A 15,591-nucleotide genomic window follows, 5' to 3' on the forward strand; every position below is an offset into this window, starting at 1 on the left:
TCGAACCATGAGAGACTATGGACTCTGAGAAACAAACTGAGGGTTCTAGAGGGAAGGGGGGTGGGGGATGGGTTAGCCTGGTGATGGGTATTAAAGAGGGCACGTACTGAATGGGGCACTGGGTGTTATACGCAAACAATGAATCATGGAACACTACATCAAAAACTAATGATGTAGGGGCTCCTGGGTGGCTCAGTCGTTAAGCGTCTGCCTTCGGCTCAGGTCATGATCCCAGGGTCCTGGGATCGAGCCCTGCATCGGGCTCCCTGCTCGGCGGGAAGCCTGCTTCTCTCTCTCCCACTTACCCTGCTTGTGTTCTCTCTCTGGCTGTCTCTCCCTGTCAAATAAATAAATAAAATCTTAAAAAAAAAAAAAAACTAATGATGTAATGTATGGTGATTAACATAACATAATAAAATTTAAAAAACCAAATGGAAATAGCAGTTTAGGTTATTAGACTTGGGTATCTATTAAGTATCATTTGGCTACTTTCATTTGCTAACTATTTCACACCTTGTCTAACCAAGAGTGGCTTTTGATTTTTGTAGGTTTTTAAATCAAGATTAATATTTAGTTGATTCAGTTGAAATTAATAGGATTCCACAGATTTTGGTTTTTATTCCATAACCATAGCCTCAATTTACCAAGTTACTCAAGTTTCACACTATCTTATTAAGGAGTAAGAATTTATTCAGCATAAAATAGTAAGGACACTAAATATTAATTATGCATCAATTAAAGTTGTTAGCAGCTTCCTGCAGATAAGGAACTTGTTGAGAAAGCAGGGAACTGCTTACTGAACTTCTTGAGGTCTCTTCCAAGTCTAATTTTCAATGAAGCCTTTCCCTTGGTTACTTATTCAATTGAAAGTATGAAATGACAATTTATAAGCATTATACAAAAACAGTTTAAAATAGATGTTTAGATTCTAACATTTAAACTTTTACCCTTTTATATTAATCATCTTTACCAATATATTTCTGTATTATCAATTTTAAATGGCTAATATATAACAAAATTATATGAAATATAAATCATGGGCTACATATATTTGAATGGATACAAAATTAGTGCCTTCTCTTAAATAATTATTAAAAAGTAACCCGGAGATTTTCTGGATTTTTCAGTTAAATACTTTGTTATTAATTACCAAGTATCTGCCATATAAGCCATCAGACTAAGTTTCATTATACTTTGATACGGGAGTTTCTGCTTTAAAAAATTGTAGTTTATTTTAACAGTAACCTGTTTTGGAGTAGACAGAAATAAAGTATACTTGCTGCTTTAATCCCCAATTTGATAAACCCAGGTTTAGTACAGATAAACCCTGGGTAGTACAGATTTCCTGCCTCAAAGACTTTTATAACAGGTATCTAATTAATTTGGGCTACAAATAATATTTCATCTTGACTAGAATATTCAGTTTAAATGTAACCATGTGCTGTTCTGTCCCTATTCCCAGAAGTGAAGAGGAATATAATCTTAATGCATATATAGGAATAGCACATTTATAAGGTACACTTAAGAGGGAATAACCATTTTGAGAAAAATTAAATAATAATATGCTCTTGCTAATATGTGTTGGAAACAGAAAAGGCAGTTTAGAAGTTTGGTTAGTTTGAGAAAAGTCAAGCCATATCATTGTGATGTGAAGCACCTTGGCTTAATAAATTGTAGAGCTAGTGGCATAAAAATTTAAATTTGATTTATTTTAAAGACATACAAGTTATACGTAAGTTATACTTAACATTTTTTTTTCAGAAAATTTAGGACCAGGTGAAAGGAAACATTTCAACTTCATAAACTAAAATAAAATCTCATTTATGCTACTTTTTGTCTAGTCCAATTTACCATGACTGACTCACAGGAGTGGAATTAAACAGTACAAATGTAATGATATTTTCATATTCATGGACCCAAAATATTATCTCCCTTAAAATAATAATTTATTAGTCTTTTAGGAGAACTACAATAATTTGTTTTTGAAAACTGTACAAAACACCAGGTTTGTTAAAGGAATAAGTAAATAAGCTTCACCTGGGAATGATCCAAAAATAAAAGGAAATGAAAGATCAAATTTATTTAGAATATTTTGTTTTTCATTTAATCTTTGTTTTCCTTCAGGATTAAATGATCTTTAGGCTGAAACAATTAATATTTGAAAATTTGTGTCCTTATTTGTACCTTAAAATTGAGATTAGTAGCTTCTTCAACAGTAAAGTATAAGACAAATGAACAATGATTTTTTTCTACAATTACTAGAAAATTACAATGAATATAATATTCATGGATAAAACTAAAATTGTTTCATTGCTTTCACAGGAATTAAATCCAACTTCTTTTGGTCATTGTCAATATGTAAGAGGCAGTTGACATGGTAAACTGACTTCGCTATAATTAAAGGTTTCATCTGGAGTCAATTTTCTATCTCATCAAATAATATTTATTGACTATCTTATTTTGAGGCCCAAGGCCACTGTAATCAGAGATTGTTACAGGTCATATTTGACCTATAACAACTTCTTATGACCATCTAATAAGGCACTTTAAATGTGTAACAGAGAAATACCTCTAATAATAAAGCTTTTAAAACCAAACAGCTCTTAACCTTTCTTTGGCTACAAATAAAGAAAATACATGCTTATGTGTAATTGTTTTAGGAATGTGATTATTCCATTAAAGGTAATGATTGATTGTTGGATACCAATGAGCATGAGTGCATTTGCCTTCTCTAAAAGAAACTTGGCTATTGTCATTCACTTTGACTTTGAGATGGTTGGCAACATTTACCAGTCTAGATGGCACTGAGAAGTTATACCTATAAAAACCATAGGAAGGATGGAAAGAACAACCAATTGCTTCCTGGGCAATGGGATTTGGTGATAAAATACTTCCAGGTGGCTGTAGTCCATACAACATTTGATTGGAAGAATTAGGTGCCTGTAGACACTGCTCACTTAAGTCTTCAAATGAACCATTTTTTGAATTGGTGATCCCCAGAGAAGATAACATGGAAACTTCCATCATGAGTGGGGCTAAACACTGAGAACTGTTGCTGCTTGCTAGTCTTTCAGGAGAAGGCAAGACAAGAGGCTGCTGTCGCCAAAAATTAGTTGGGCAAATCTTGTAGCAAAGGGGCAGGTTGATATTGTGCAGATACACCTCTGGACAGGGCGTTCCAAGGGAGCTTGTAGGTAAGTGAAATGTAGGCAGAGAGCAGGGTGGAAAAAGCAAGGAGTTCAAAGGAGAGGGAGCCCCTCCACTAGAGGTCACTGGAGATGAGCCACTGCTTCCACCTGTGAATGACAATCCAGTCAATGAACAATGAAATTGATGTTCCTAATGAATGAGTACTAATGACCATAAACATGCTTCATTCTCTTCTGGGAGTTCACAGTTCTTTTAACTTCTTTGGGAAAGAATATGTTCATTCCTCTGACCAAAGTTGAAAAGAATACCTTTACTACTACCACTATTACTTTTAACACTACCATTATGTATCATGTATTGAGCATTCACCATGCACAAGATCTGTGCTAGGCACTTGGACATTTATCCAATGAATTACAAAAGATGCCCAAATAAATAGTACCTAGAGCCAATTATATCTTACAAGTTAAAAAAATAGTTTTTAAACTTTAAAAAATTTACAAAAATGAGTATTTGATTAAATTGAACAAATTGGTTGAGATCCTGTAGAAAGCTTCAGTCTGATAAAAATATTGGAACGCATGAAAATAATCTTTATAAACTAAAATGATATTTAAGTGCATTTGTTAAAGACAATTTTTAGTTTAAAAATATCAAAATAAAGATGAAAGTTCATCATAATGTTGTCAGGTGATTTTTATGTTTGCCAAGCATCTACTAAAGTTAAGGATAATTAATTATAAGGTCCAGGATAATCTAGACTTTCCATCTTATTTTCGTGTTTGAATTTTAAAAATTTGGTTATTGACTAAACTTGATCAAGTTTTTTTGTGGGTTTCCTTTTTTCTTTGTGTTGTTGTTGTTTTTCTTAACTATTTTGTGTAGGCGTAGCCTAATTCTTTATTAACAAGGTGGCAAATATCTTTTATAATTAAGCATTCTAAAATTATTTAAAAAATGGTACCCATTTTCTTTGCAATTTGAGAGCAATCTGGACATTCAGATAATTAAGAAAACTGTGTATTCTAAATTATTAATTAACGATCATCTTTAGTTTGTTTCTTTTTTTTTTAGTGCACTTCATGTTGACTTGGATATTTTAAAAGCTTGCTGCCTAGATGCTATTAAAGTGCTCACATTTTTCTATGCAACTTTGTAGACCAAATTAATACAATCAATCCAGTGAAATATTTTACCAAATGATTAAACTCGATCTGTTTTCAATGTTATGGTATCATGTAAAATTCAACATAACTATAATGTTGATGATTTTCTCCACTATTATAAACTTGCATTAATGTTCAAAGACAAACAACTTTAATGGAATAAAGACAAAAGTGGTAAAATAATTCTATGTTGTTTGCAAATACTCTTTTATTTATTATTAAACACCAGAGACATGAAGGTATACATTTTTCCACCAGAAAGTTTGCATTGTCTAATTATTATTATTATTTAATCATGTAATGCACTACATGAGAACAAATTTCTTGCAAATATTTTTAATGCTTGTGGCAATTAAACTAATTGTGATGACTTAGTGTTGTTTTCAACATTTATTTTCCCTACTTACAGTAAAAGGAAAATTAGAACTAAGTGATGGTAAAATTTAATGGATATCATTTTAACATGTGCTGAAAGTTCATGAGAAACATATTTATTTCAATATCCAGTATATTTGCAAATAAGGCCACAAATGTACCATAGGCAGATTCTAAAGAATGTGAGATAGTGAGATGCTGAAGAATCCAAGTGAGATCTGGAGATCTCAGGATACATGATAACTTAAGAAGCCTAAAGTCAATAAATCCACCATTGCCATGGCTCTGTTCTTTTCCTTCAAGCCAGTTCCCCCCTCTTTTTGCCTCTTACTTCCTCATCAAGATAAATATAAACTCACTTTCGTGTAAACACACATTTTCTGGCATGAACTTATCCCTTGTGTAGTATTTGCTACAGAGGTTCTGACTGTTGTTATTTCATTAACACTTAAAAGTAAACATTAATAAAACTTTTCTTACTTTGTGTGTCTGCACCAAAAGTTTTAAAATCCAGAGTGAGAGAAGGCCTCCAAGGGTAGATCTCTAAAAGCCCATCCAATACACCCCTGAAAAATAGATTCAACTTTAAGCAAGTCCAGAGTTCAATTCCTGAAAATAATGATTTATGTAAACTTTTAAGTTACTTTATTATAGTTTTTAGGGGTCAATACCTGAAATATTTTTCTTTTATAGCTATACTGCTGAATAAAAATCACAGTAATTATTCCCTGAATAAAAGCCTCAGGGATCTAGAATAAGCAATATCTTCAAGGTGGGTTGAGAGGGAAAAGGAGGAGGCAAGATTTTACAGACAAAACACTAGATTCCTTTCCTACTACCTACTAGTTTGAAAACTTAAGGCCTCTGAGTCTCTGAGCCACAGTTTCCTTATCTGTAATACTTATGAAAAAGACTATATAAATATTAGATATGATTGTAATGTTGCTTACCTGTTTCTTCCGGGATCTCTAAATCCTTTCGCAAAAGGATTCCTGTCTATTTTCAGTTTGGTAATCTATGGATTAAAAAAAAAAGAAAAAGATAAAGCCAGTGTCCTCAGTAATAACACTGTCATCCTTGCTTTTAATGGTTACAACAATCACAAAACACTTCAATGTGTAATGTGGCACATTCAACTAATATAAGCATATTGCTAAGTTGAATTTGGAATGGTTACCTCCTTTCTCACCTGGCACTTTGTTCTGCTCTCCTTTCTAATACAAGATCCACACAATTCATAATCAAACTTGCCTTGATGACAATGCAATACGACTATGTTATTTTTTTTTTAATTGTGGAAAATTCAATCCATATAGTGCAGCTTGCCTTTATCCAGAAAGTCCCTCTGGGGCCAGCCCTGCTTTCCTGGGACCAAGTTGTCCTTACCTGCTGGTTTTGGTAAGCTGTCACTGTGGTGAACTCAGTTTCTTTAAAGAAGAATGTTTTAACTCCTTCAGTGGGCAGGGACTGAATCCTGAACAGGTCAACCTTGCTGTCCTGTTCCATCACATGCACACGGGGCTTGTACTTATGCATAGACTGCAGAATGATCTGGAGGAGAAATCATCAAATGTTTGCCTAGAAAGTGGCTTCCCGACTGCAACACCGGTTTCATCTCATTGGCATCCCCATCATGCCCACATGCAAAAGTGAGGCTAAACCAGAAAGGCTTAGTTACACACACAAGGACTTTTCTGTGACATTTTGTTCTGGACAGACATGCTCAGGGCTAAGAGGTTTCCAGATAGGAGCACTGCAGCAGCATTAGGCAGCGGTGATTCCATTTCCAGATGAAGCCCTTTCCTATTTCCAAGTGTGGGTGACCATGTGATGTCCCCAAGTATAACTAGGATCTGACTGCCTGTTATAAGTTCCCTGGGCTTATGGTAAATGAAGGGCAGCCACCTGACATACCCCACCTCCTAATCCCGGGGGCCTCCTTCTCTTTTTTTGTGGCTGGCACAAGGCCAGGCCAGGCATGGCAGGAGCAGGATGCATATGGGAAGAAGACTCAAGATCCAGGTAACCTGAAAATAACCTCTTTCATAAAGGTGAGTTGTGGAGGAGATTTCTGTCATACCATGTCAGACAGAAGGTGCTCATCTAGGAGAAGGTAATCAGAGCCCACAGTGATTGCCCTGTAGGCTGAGAAGCAAAAGAAAGCTCCACAAAGTGCATTCCCTTCCACACTCCCAGACCAGGCATTATGGCTTAAACAAATCTTATTTGGTCTTCAAACTCCCTTCACTCACCATTCCCAACCCCCAGCACTCTCAGATGCCAAAGGTCACAGGAGCTACTTTGGTCACAAGCCCAGAATTTGAAGAGTTCCTAAAGACCATCTGGGAGAAGCATCCCACACCTCTCTAGGGTGACATGTAAGCTGATGATGCCTTGGCACCTCCATTCCCTCCTCAGTCCAAAGGATTTCAAATACTTACTTGGCCTTTGTCATCCATCTCATTGTTGGTGAGTTTCAAGCGATCAAAGCTGATGATCTGCCGCATCCAGGTCTCTCCAGAGCAGGGCGAGTCTGGGTGAACATAGAACCTGGGAGTGATGCATGAGTGGTCTGTATTCCCAGCTACCATCCACTGTGAGCTGTGGTACACATACCTAAAAAAGCACAGAGTGTGGCTTTAGGTGAAATGGGCCAAAGCCAGGTGTGTGGGAGAAAGGCTGCCGGATCCAGTTCTAATGGCATTTGCCAAGGTTTGCCTGCTAATCCCAAAGGCAACTAGTAGAAGATCCAACTTTATTTCCAAAGGGAGTTCAGGGGCAAAAAGCAAACTGTATACAAACATATGTTATTAAAATGCAATGAAGTTCCAGGGTGAGTATAACATCATGGGATTTGAGTCTGGTTTGTATTTCCTCACAGAAACAGCAACAGAAATTGATCTAATCCACTTTGCTGTGCAGAGACAGACTAAAAATCCTTGTCTCTAGCCAGAAGCATCAGAATCAGAGAGAAAGCAAAAGGGTGAGGAGGGTGTCTGTCCAACCCACCTCCACCAGTGACCTTCAAAACCCTTTCACCAACAAGGCTTCACATCAGAATACTGTATGAAAATCTAGCCCATGAGGCCTCAGGGCTGATTTTTACCCTGTTTCTAATCTCAACCACTTAACTGTGCACTGCATTCCCAAGCCAGCTCAAACACAAGAAGCAAACAACTTGTTCTATTTACAAGCTGCAGCTCCAGTAGGCTCTTGAGCTGCGCTTCCTCTTTGCCCCTCAAATCCAGCACTGGGCATGATGCGGGCTCTCTCTTAGAAAGGCTAGATATCCAGTTCAGTGGAACACTCACAGCACGAGTAAGGGCAGCTCCTGCACAACCCCCATAGCCTCTAAGCCAAAGTGCTGGCATAGCCGTGCATCTGGGATGCTAGCACTGTAAGACCTTTTGACTTTAGATCAATTCGACCACTATTAGCCTGCTTTAAGTAGGGAGCCTGTTTCAAAATGAAAAGTTATTTGTAATTTCTAGGACCTGGCCGCTGCTTCAGGAAAGAAGCTAAGGAAGGAAGAAATGATAGACCTAAATGCGATAACTGCTAAATTAGCATTAGATGGTAAATCAAGACATCACTCCAGGACCCTGAGGCCAAAGTAGTACAGCCCAGAGCCCAGTGCAGCACCAGAAGCACAGTCATTTCTCCCTAAATTCCTTCAAACAACTTCCTTCCAAGCTGCCTGAGTCCATATCCTCTGCAGTTGGCACAGCCAAGGCCAGAACAATGGGTAAGCAAAGGGTTTGGAGTACACTGAAACACCAACTGGCACCTGCTCCAGGAGTGAGAAGAAAGAGAAGCAAGACTGCTCTTCTCAGTCTGAACCTCCATTTGAGTGAGAATATTCAACTCCCAAAGTCCATAGGAGAGCAATACCACCGCTATGGTAGAGCTTTCAATATAGCATTCTCATGTTCCATAAATCTGAATCCCCATTCCCAGAATTGGCCTGCAGTACCCTCCTTTGGGCCTGGTTACCTATAACGTTTGGAATCTACTGGCACCACGTCGATGGCCACATAGTACTGCTTCCCTGGGTCCAGCCCTTTCACTTTGACTCGAACAGAGGGGAACATCCGCCTGTGGGAAAGAAAATAGCCACTGACCTAGTGCTTTTGGAGATATTTGGAGTGGGATGGGGTTAGGGGACAAATGAAAAGTGAAGAAATTCACTGTACCTGCCCCATTCTAGGACAGATTCAAGGAATGATATTTGCTACATGAAGAAAGATTGTTGGTTGTACGCTTGATTGAACAAGTTCAGGATTGCTGAGTGGAACAGAATATTCTTACCACAAAGCTTTTTCCACCCTACTCCCCACCACCACCATTAATAAAAAAACTATATAAGAGAAAGTAGAGAAAAAACTGTGCCTGACCCCTGAGTTTTCAGTGGTACTTTCTGTGAGGCAGATTTGGGAAAGACTAAAATTAGGAAGATTCATGCAAAAAAAAAAAAATTAACTAACTGATGTGATGCTGCCCCAAATCAAAAGGTGAAAGCAGAAAAGCCCACCTCAAATTGCCCCAGGCTAGCTTGGGATGGTAGGCTGGGGACCTGCTAGATGGCATATCCTCCACTGATAACTGTGAGGCTTTAAGGAGAATTTCTTGAAGTCATTGCCTACAGGAAAGAAAAGCTGAGCCACTAATAGTGCGATTTATTGAGAGGCAGTAACTTTCCAATGCCTGTGGGGGGCAGGGGTAAGGACAGATACAGAGCATAAAACTGGAGGCACCACATTTTATGGGCTCCTACTGTGTGCATCCCTTGAACAGCTTGGGCAGAACCAAACCTGCCAGCCTTGGTAATGATCATCTCAGTCCCAATGTCATGGAATCTCTTCCACAGTTCAGATCCTTGAAGCTCCACCTGGATAGCATCTTTCTCTTCCAGATTTTTGCAGCTGTTGTCACTGTCACTGCCGCTACAGCCTGAGAAAGCAGTTGCTGAGGGCTCAGTCTTGGGTCGCTTTTCTGCTGGACACAGAGACGCCAAGAGTTTGAGAGAGGTTCTAAGTTCCTGCATCCCCTTCGTAGTGATGCCTGTCTTGGAACAGACTGGCCTGGTCTCTTCCCTGGGAAATTTGGAGGCAGATACTCAAGTTCCTCACAACACCCACTGTGGCCCTCCGATGGGGAGAAAGGGGCCCAGGTCGCGTCCTGGGAAAGTTACCGTCCTTCTTCAAATTGGCCCATCCTTACTCTCTCCGGACTTTTGGACCCTGAGGCTGAATCCCCTCAGAATCTAAGTGCCTGCCTGCTTCCTACCCGGAGGAGAAACAGCTACCGTCTGGCTCTCAGGGCTTGGGGAGGTTGAAGAGTCTAACTTCTCCACAAACATATAGGGAAGTTCCCCTTCACCGCAAATGAACCACACAGCAATACGGACTGAACTTGGAGGCTCTGACGCTTCCCCTATAGCCAAGTGACCGAGGTGTCCCCGCGGCCCCAAACGGTGCCACCCAGCTGGACCAAACCGTCCTAGTGTAGGGCTAGTAGTCCTCTCTCAGCTTTGGGAGTGGAGCTGAGACTTGCAGATCAGCATGCTCGGGTAGCAGGCTCAAGGCTTTGGGGCTGCGGTAGGAATACTTACCGGGCTGCTGGCTCTTCTTCCCTGCGGCTCTGCTCCTTCTCTCCTCCTCCTCTCCGCCCTCTTTTTCCAGCAACTCAGACTGCATCTCCTCCCTCGAGTCTTGCAATTTTCTTTTCCCGGATCTCCCCACCAAGGCTTCCACCGAGAAGGCAAGCGCCCGAGAGCTCAGAGCCATCCCCGGAGGGGGTGAAGGGAATGTGCAGTGCAAAGTTTCAACCTGAGCTGGGTTAGGGAGGGAGAGGGAGGGAGGGCGCAGAGGACAGGGCAGGGAGGGAAAGCAGGAAAAACCCCAAATTAGAAAAAAAAAATTCTGGATCTATAGTCAACGAAAAAAAAGTGTATGTGTGTATAATTTGTATATATATACACACACACGTGTGTGCGTGTGATTTTTTTCTTTAAATAGACAGAATGAAAGTAGAGGAAGATCAAACTTTAGCCAAAGTCCTCTGGAGCCTAGTCTCCCTTCCCTTTGTGGTTTCCTCCCTCCCAGTGGACATGTGCAGACCATCAGTCCTCAAATCGCTGATTCCAGGACCTGGCAGAGCACAGAGATTGGCAAGCACAGGTCTTTTAGGGAGCCGACCTGCCTCCAATAGCTGCTCAGGCCGCTTGGATTGGGAGATGCTGTTGCATCCTACTGAGTGAATACCAGGCTGGTCACAGCGTCCACTGTTTGTTTTGGAAACTGTCAAGTTATACATACACACACACACACACACACACACACACACACACATATATAATAAGCAAAACCATCATGAGTGACACTTCAGAGTCTGAGGGGTAGAGGTAGGGGTGGGGGTGGGGGTAGGAGTGGGGGTGGCAGGAAAGAGGCCCCCCGAAGAGGGATACACAAAGTTATTGTTTTACATTGAACTGTGAAATTCAAAGATATGTGAAATAATTGCTCACGAAAAGCAACTTTTTCAAAGTCCAAATATTATTTAACCAGATTCAGAGAAGTGTATCTGGGTCTTTTGTTTTGCAACAAGTGCACTGGGAAACGTAGAGGAGTACAAGCTTTCTGGACAAGTTTGTTCTAGAGTCTAGCTCTCAAACTGAGTGGGCCATGTGCTAGTCTATCCTATCTATCCAGGTGGGGAGGCAAGGGCCTGCATGGTCAGGAGACTCCCAGATGCCCACTGTCAATGCTCAGAGTAAACCTGGGCCTTCAAGCCCTGCCTCTACTGGAGCCCAATATTCCTATACACAGCGTCTTCTTAGTCATATGACTTAATCATCAAAGACAACCTAAGGACTCCAGGGCCACTAGCAAAGCACCAACCTGAAATTTGTTCCCAACAATGCTTCACCTCAAAATGTTGGGCTCAAATAATTTGTGTCCCCTGGAATATATTCCTGGGCTGTGTTTTACTTTTCCTTAAAATGGGTAAGCACGCTTTTTTTGTGTGTGTCAGGAAGAAAGTTGCTTACCACTTCCTAGGAGCATGTCTATGCATTTAGATATGAGATGTCTGCCTGTATGCATGGGACTTGGTCATCCACTTTTCATCAGAAATATGAAATCAAACACCCCTGGACTCTTTTGCAGACTGCATCCTAACTAATGACATTTGTATTTGTTTAGAAAGGTTCTCCTATTCTTCTCTCACATGTTTGTTCAAAGAACATTTAAAGTCAATCAAACTCTTTTAAAAATAGGATAGAACCTGAATGAACTGATAGTATCTCAGTACTGCAGTTTGACAATAAAAGATTTCTTGTGGCCTATTAGTTTCAGCTCCTTCTGTACAAGTGTGAGGTGATAATGGTGGTGGTGGTGGTTGAATGAGGTGGGGGGAGAGCATGTCCTGCTGATCCATGGGAAAGCAATTTTCAGGCAATTAGGCAATTGGTTATGACTTTAAGCATCTGATGATCTCAGATAGTATGGAAGGGGTTAATTACAGCCTGAATGCTGCTGAACGGTTTGGTTCAATAATCAATTATCCACTACTTACCATGCAGGGCTGGGAAAGACACGATCCTTAACCTGCAGGGGCAGAATGAAGCACAACATGCAAGGACAATGTACAAAGCACTTGGGCTGAAAAACAGCCAGGTCTGGGTGTGATCTTGGCCACATCTTTATGAGCATTTGTTTCTTTCTGCAGCCATTAAAGGGGATGGGGATGATATTAATGCATTTTCCCATCCCTTCTTATTCAGAAGATATACTTTTTTATCTATTGTATGTTTTTAGCTAAAAGACTCAGCTCAGAAACAGAAAAGTCAGAAGTTCATTTGTTAAATTTAGAGCGTTAATCACAATGTACCACTTGCATTACTGTCTCCTAATATGGGCATTTTCTTGCTTTTGAATGATTACTCATTTTATTGCTAAAAAGCAGGAAATTACCTTGTGTAGCAGGGGAAGGTTTTGCTTAGTAGTTTTTTTTTTTTTTAAACCAGGTTTCTGGAAAAATAAGGCAAAAGATGTTTGTTGCAATGTCCATTCTAGTATTTCAGACTATCCACTATATGGTGTGATATTTTAAATCAAACAAATACCGTATCTTAGGATATGTTCCTTTCTTAGGATAAACTTATCCCTCAATATTTATAACACACAATATTTATAACTTAGTCATACAGGACTTTTTATTTTGTAATCTAAACTTTTTCCATTCGCATTTCAGTATCTATCTAATGAAATAACTGGGAGAAATGGAGCTCAGCTCTCCCTCATATGTACAGGACTAAGGTGTAGTTAATTCCTGTTTACTTTTATCTGAGAGAAAAGTTATTGCAAGTCACAGAACCAGCTTTGCAATACGTTCAGCTGCTGAAGCACTGGGCTACCAGGTACTGGGGGCATGAGGGAGATACATTTATGTCAGTAATTCATTTTCCACAGCTGGGAGTCTCTTTTGAGTATTCTCTTTTTTTAACCAGAACACCCATGAACCTCTATAAGAGATTTTTCAACCCACATGTAACATGCAGGGAAGGAGGCCCTGGGACTCATAGGTACCCACATTAGAAAGAAGAATAATTTTTTAAGAAGTATGACACCTGGAAAATACTTACAGTAAGATGTTGATTTTGAATTACCCAAAAAAAGTTAAAACCAGAAACACAGAATTTATCACTTGAAGGAAAAATGAATTTGTGGTTAAAACAAATCAAGTCTTTTCAAGATAGATAGATAGATTGATAGATATAAAGAGGCTATAGATGTGTCTTAAAGGATATATGGTTTATTAGAGCTCTTAGTATGAAATCTGAACCTGTTTTAAGGAAATAGCAATAAATTTGCAATTATTTAATAAAAATTCCAATATTTTCTTAATTGCCATAAATAGACATGTGAATTAAGACATGCACAAAAGGGATGCCTGGGTGGCTCAGTCTTTAAGCATCTGCCTTCGGCTCAGGTCATGATCCCAGGGTCCCTGCTCAGTGGGAAGCCTGCTTCTCCCTCTCCCACTCCCCCTGCTTGTGTTCCCTCTCTTGCTGTGTCTCTCTCTGTCAAATTAATAAATAAAATCTTAAAAAAAAAAGAATCAGAATTACCTCCAAATATGCCTTATGATTCAGCCCCAACAAAAGTGGGCTAGGATTTGAGAAATGGCAACATTTGCCAGTTTGACAGTTTCAAATAAATAATTCTGACATAGCAAAGTATCACCAGCACAGATCATTTGACTAGTGATATACCAAGTTTATTCCATCAATGAATTAATTGTTGGAAAAAATAATACTCTTTAAGAAAAATTATTGTGTTTCTCTAAAACCAGGTAAAGGCTTGTTTTATACCCTACCCACCACACTATCTCACCAAATGACTGCATGCCATCAACGCAGTTAAAACCCTGACTTCAGATCAGTGGGGCCACCTTCCTCTGGCTCTGTGTAATCTGGGCATACATGAGCCCAACAGAAGTAGATCCTGCCACTAAGGAGGAAATAGTCCTGAGCTTCATACACTGGGCCCCCCAAATTTCATGCCCATTTAATTTCTATTTATTTCTTCCTTGGTATTTCCAACATGTTTTCCCCTCCTTACTTTGGCACCCCACCCCATTATGCTCAGGGCGTGTGAATAAAGTGTTAAAAGTTTCCTTCCCTATATTCATAACGATCTGTTTTTGATCAGGACTTTTCAGTACCTAACATCCACGGAAATATTGATTTGGGGAAACATTTGGGAGTAGGTAGAGGGATATTCCCTAAGTCATCAAAACACCAAAAGTAGGCAAACACCTACCCAGCCTATGTTTAAAGATAATCTAAGCCTACTTTCACCCACTATCTTCCTTCCCAGGGATCCTATATTAACATTACCATGCAAAAAGCTGATCCTGCATGAAGTGAATATTTCCAGAGTTAGGACACTCTGATCAGTATTTCCAAGGGGCAAAAGGGTAGGCCTTAATAATAAAGCAATAGAAATACAATAAGAAAGATACAAAAGAAGAACCACTGAAAACAACAAGGACCTCAATATCTGAATTCATCATGTTTTAATTACTGGGGAAGAAGGAGAGCATGAAGGAAGAGCAAAGTCACTGGTTAATATGTGTTGGCAAATGAATGCCAGCCTTTAATAAACTGGGTCCACAGGACCATGATGTATACCCTGGAGGCAACTCACTGGTCACTGCTGAATTAGGGGACTGACTAAATCATCTCAGAGGAGGCAGTTAAGTAATTGCCGCTTAAACTTTGGACTTTGTACATCTAGCCTAAAACTTGACTCACCCGAGAGCACCTAAAAAAAAAGGTTGATAAAAAGTTAAAATGCACATATATTTTTATATTTTATGATTGTGAATCCAGAGTCATTTAAATTGTGCATATTCAAATTTCTCATGGAAAGTAATTAATGAATTTTTTCAAGGCATTATACCAGTAACTCTTTGGAAAAGAATTGGGTTAGGAGGTTTAATCTGTAGCATTTTATTTTTTTATTTTTTATTTTTTATAAAGATTTTATTTATTTATTTGAGACAGAGAGAATGAGAGAGAGCACATGAGAGGGGGGAGGGTCAGAGGGAGAAGCAGGCTCCCTGCCGAGCAGGGAGCCCGATGCGGCACTCGATCCTGGGACTCCAGGATCATGACCTGAGCCGAAGGCAGTCGCCTAACCAACTGAGCCACCCAGGCGCCCATGTAGCATTTTATTAAATACTAAATCACTCTGTATCACTTTTCACAATTGATTTCCATTCTCAGATTGTGGTCCCTAGTTTAAACTGAAACCTAGTCATTACTTTCCATTTTGGCAAGCTTAAAACTTTACAGTAATTTTTACTGACCCACACATCCTCATTTCTTTCTCCT

General features: G+C 39.4%; 1 protein-coding gene across 1 annotated transcript; it reads right to left on the reverse strand.

Annotated features, from left to right (window-relative positions):
* Window positions 1–2,676: 2,676 nt before the first annotated feature.
* On the reverse strand, window positions 2,677–10,477 carry TBX22 (T-box transcription factor 22). Its single transcript, XM_006726911.1, has 8 exons — window positions 10,303–10,477; window positions 9,503–9,686; window positions 8,685–8,786; window positions 7,133–7,307; window positions 6,078–6,242; window positions 5,642–5,706; window positions 5,172–5,257; window positions 2,677–3,296 (listed from the first exon to the last, which is right to left on the reverse strand). The coding sequence occupies exons 1-8, from the start codon at window positions 10,475–10,477 to the stop codon at window positions 2,677–2,679; spliced, it is 1,572 nt and encodes a 523-aa protein (XP_006726974.1).
* Between the last annotated feature and the right edge of the window lie 5,114 nt (window positions 10,478–15,591).

This window comes from Leptonychotes weddellii, chromosome X (genome assembly GCF_054177405.1).
Source record: "Leptonychotes weddellii isolate Sample4059 chromosome X, ASM5417740v2, whole genome shotgun sequence".
NCBI lineage: Eukaryota > Metazoa > Chordata > Mammalia > Carnivora > Phocidae > Leptonychotes > Leptonychotes weddellii.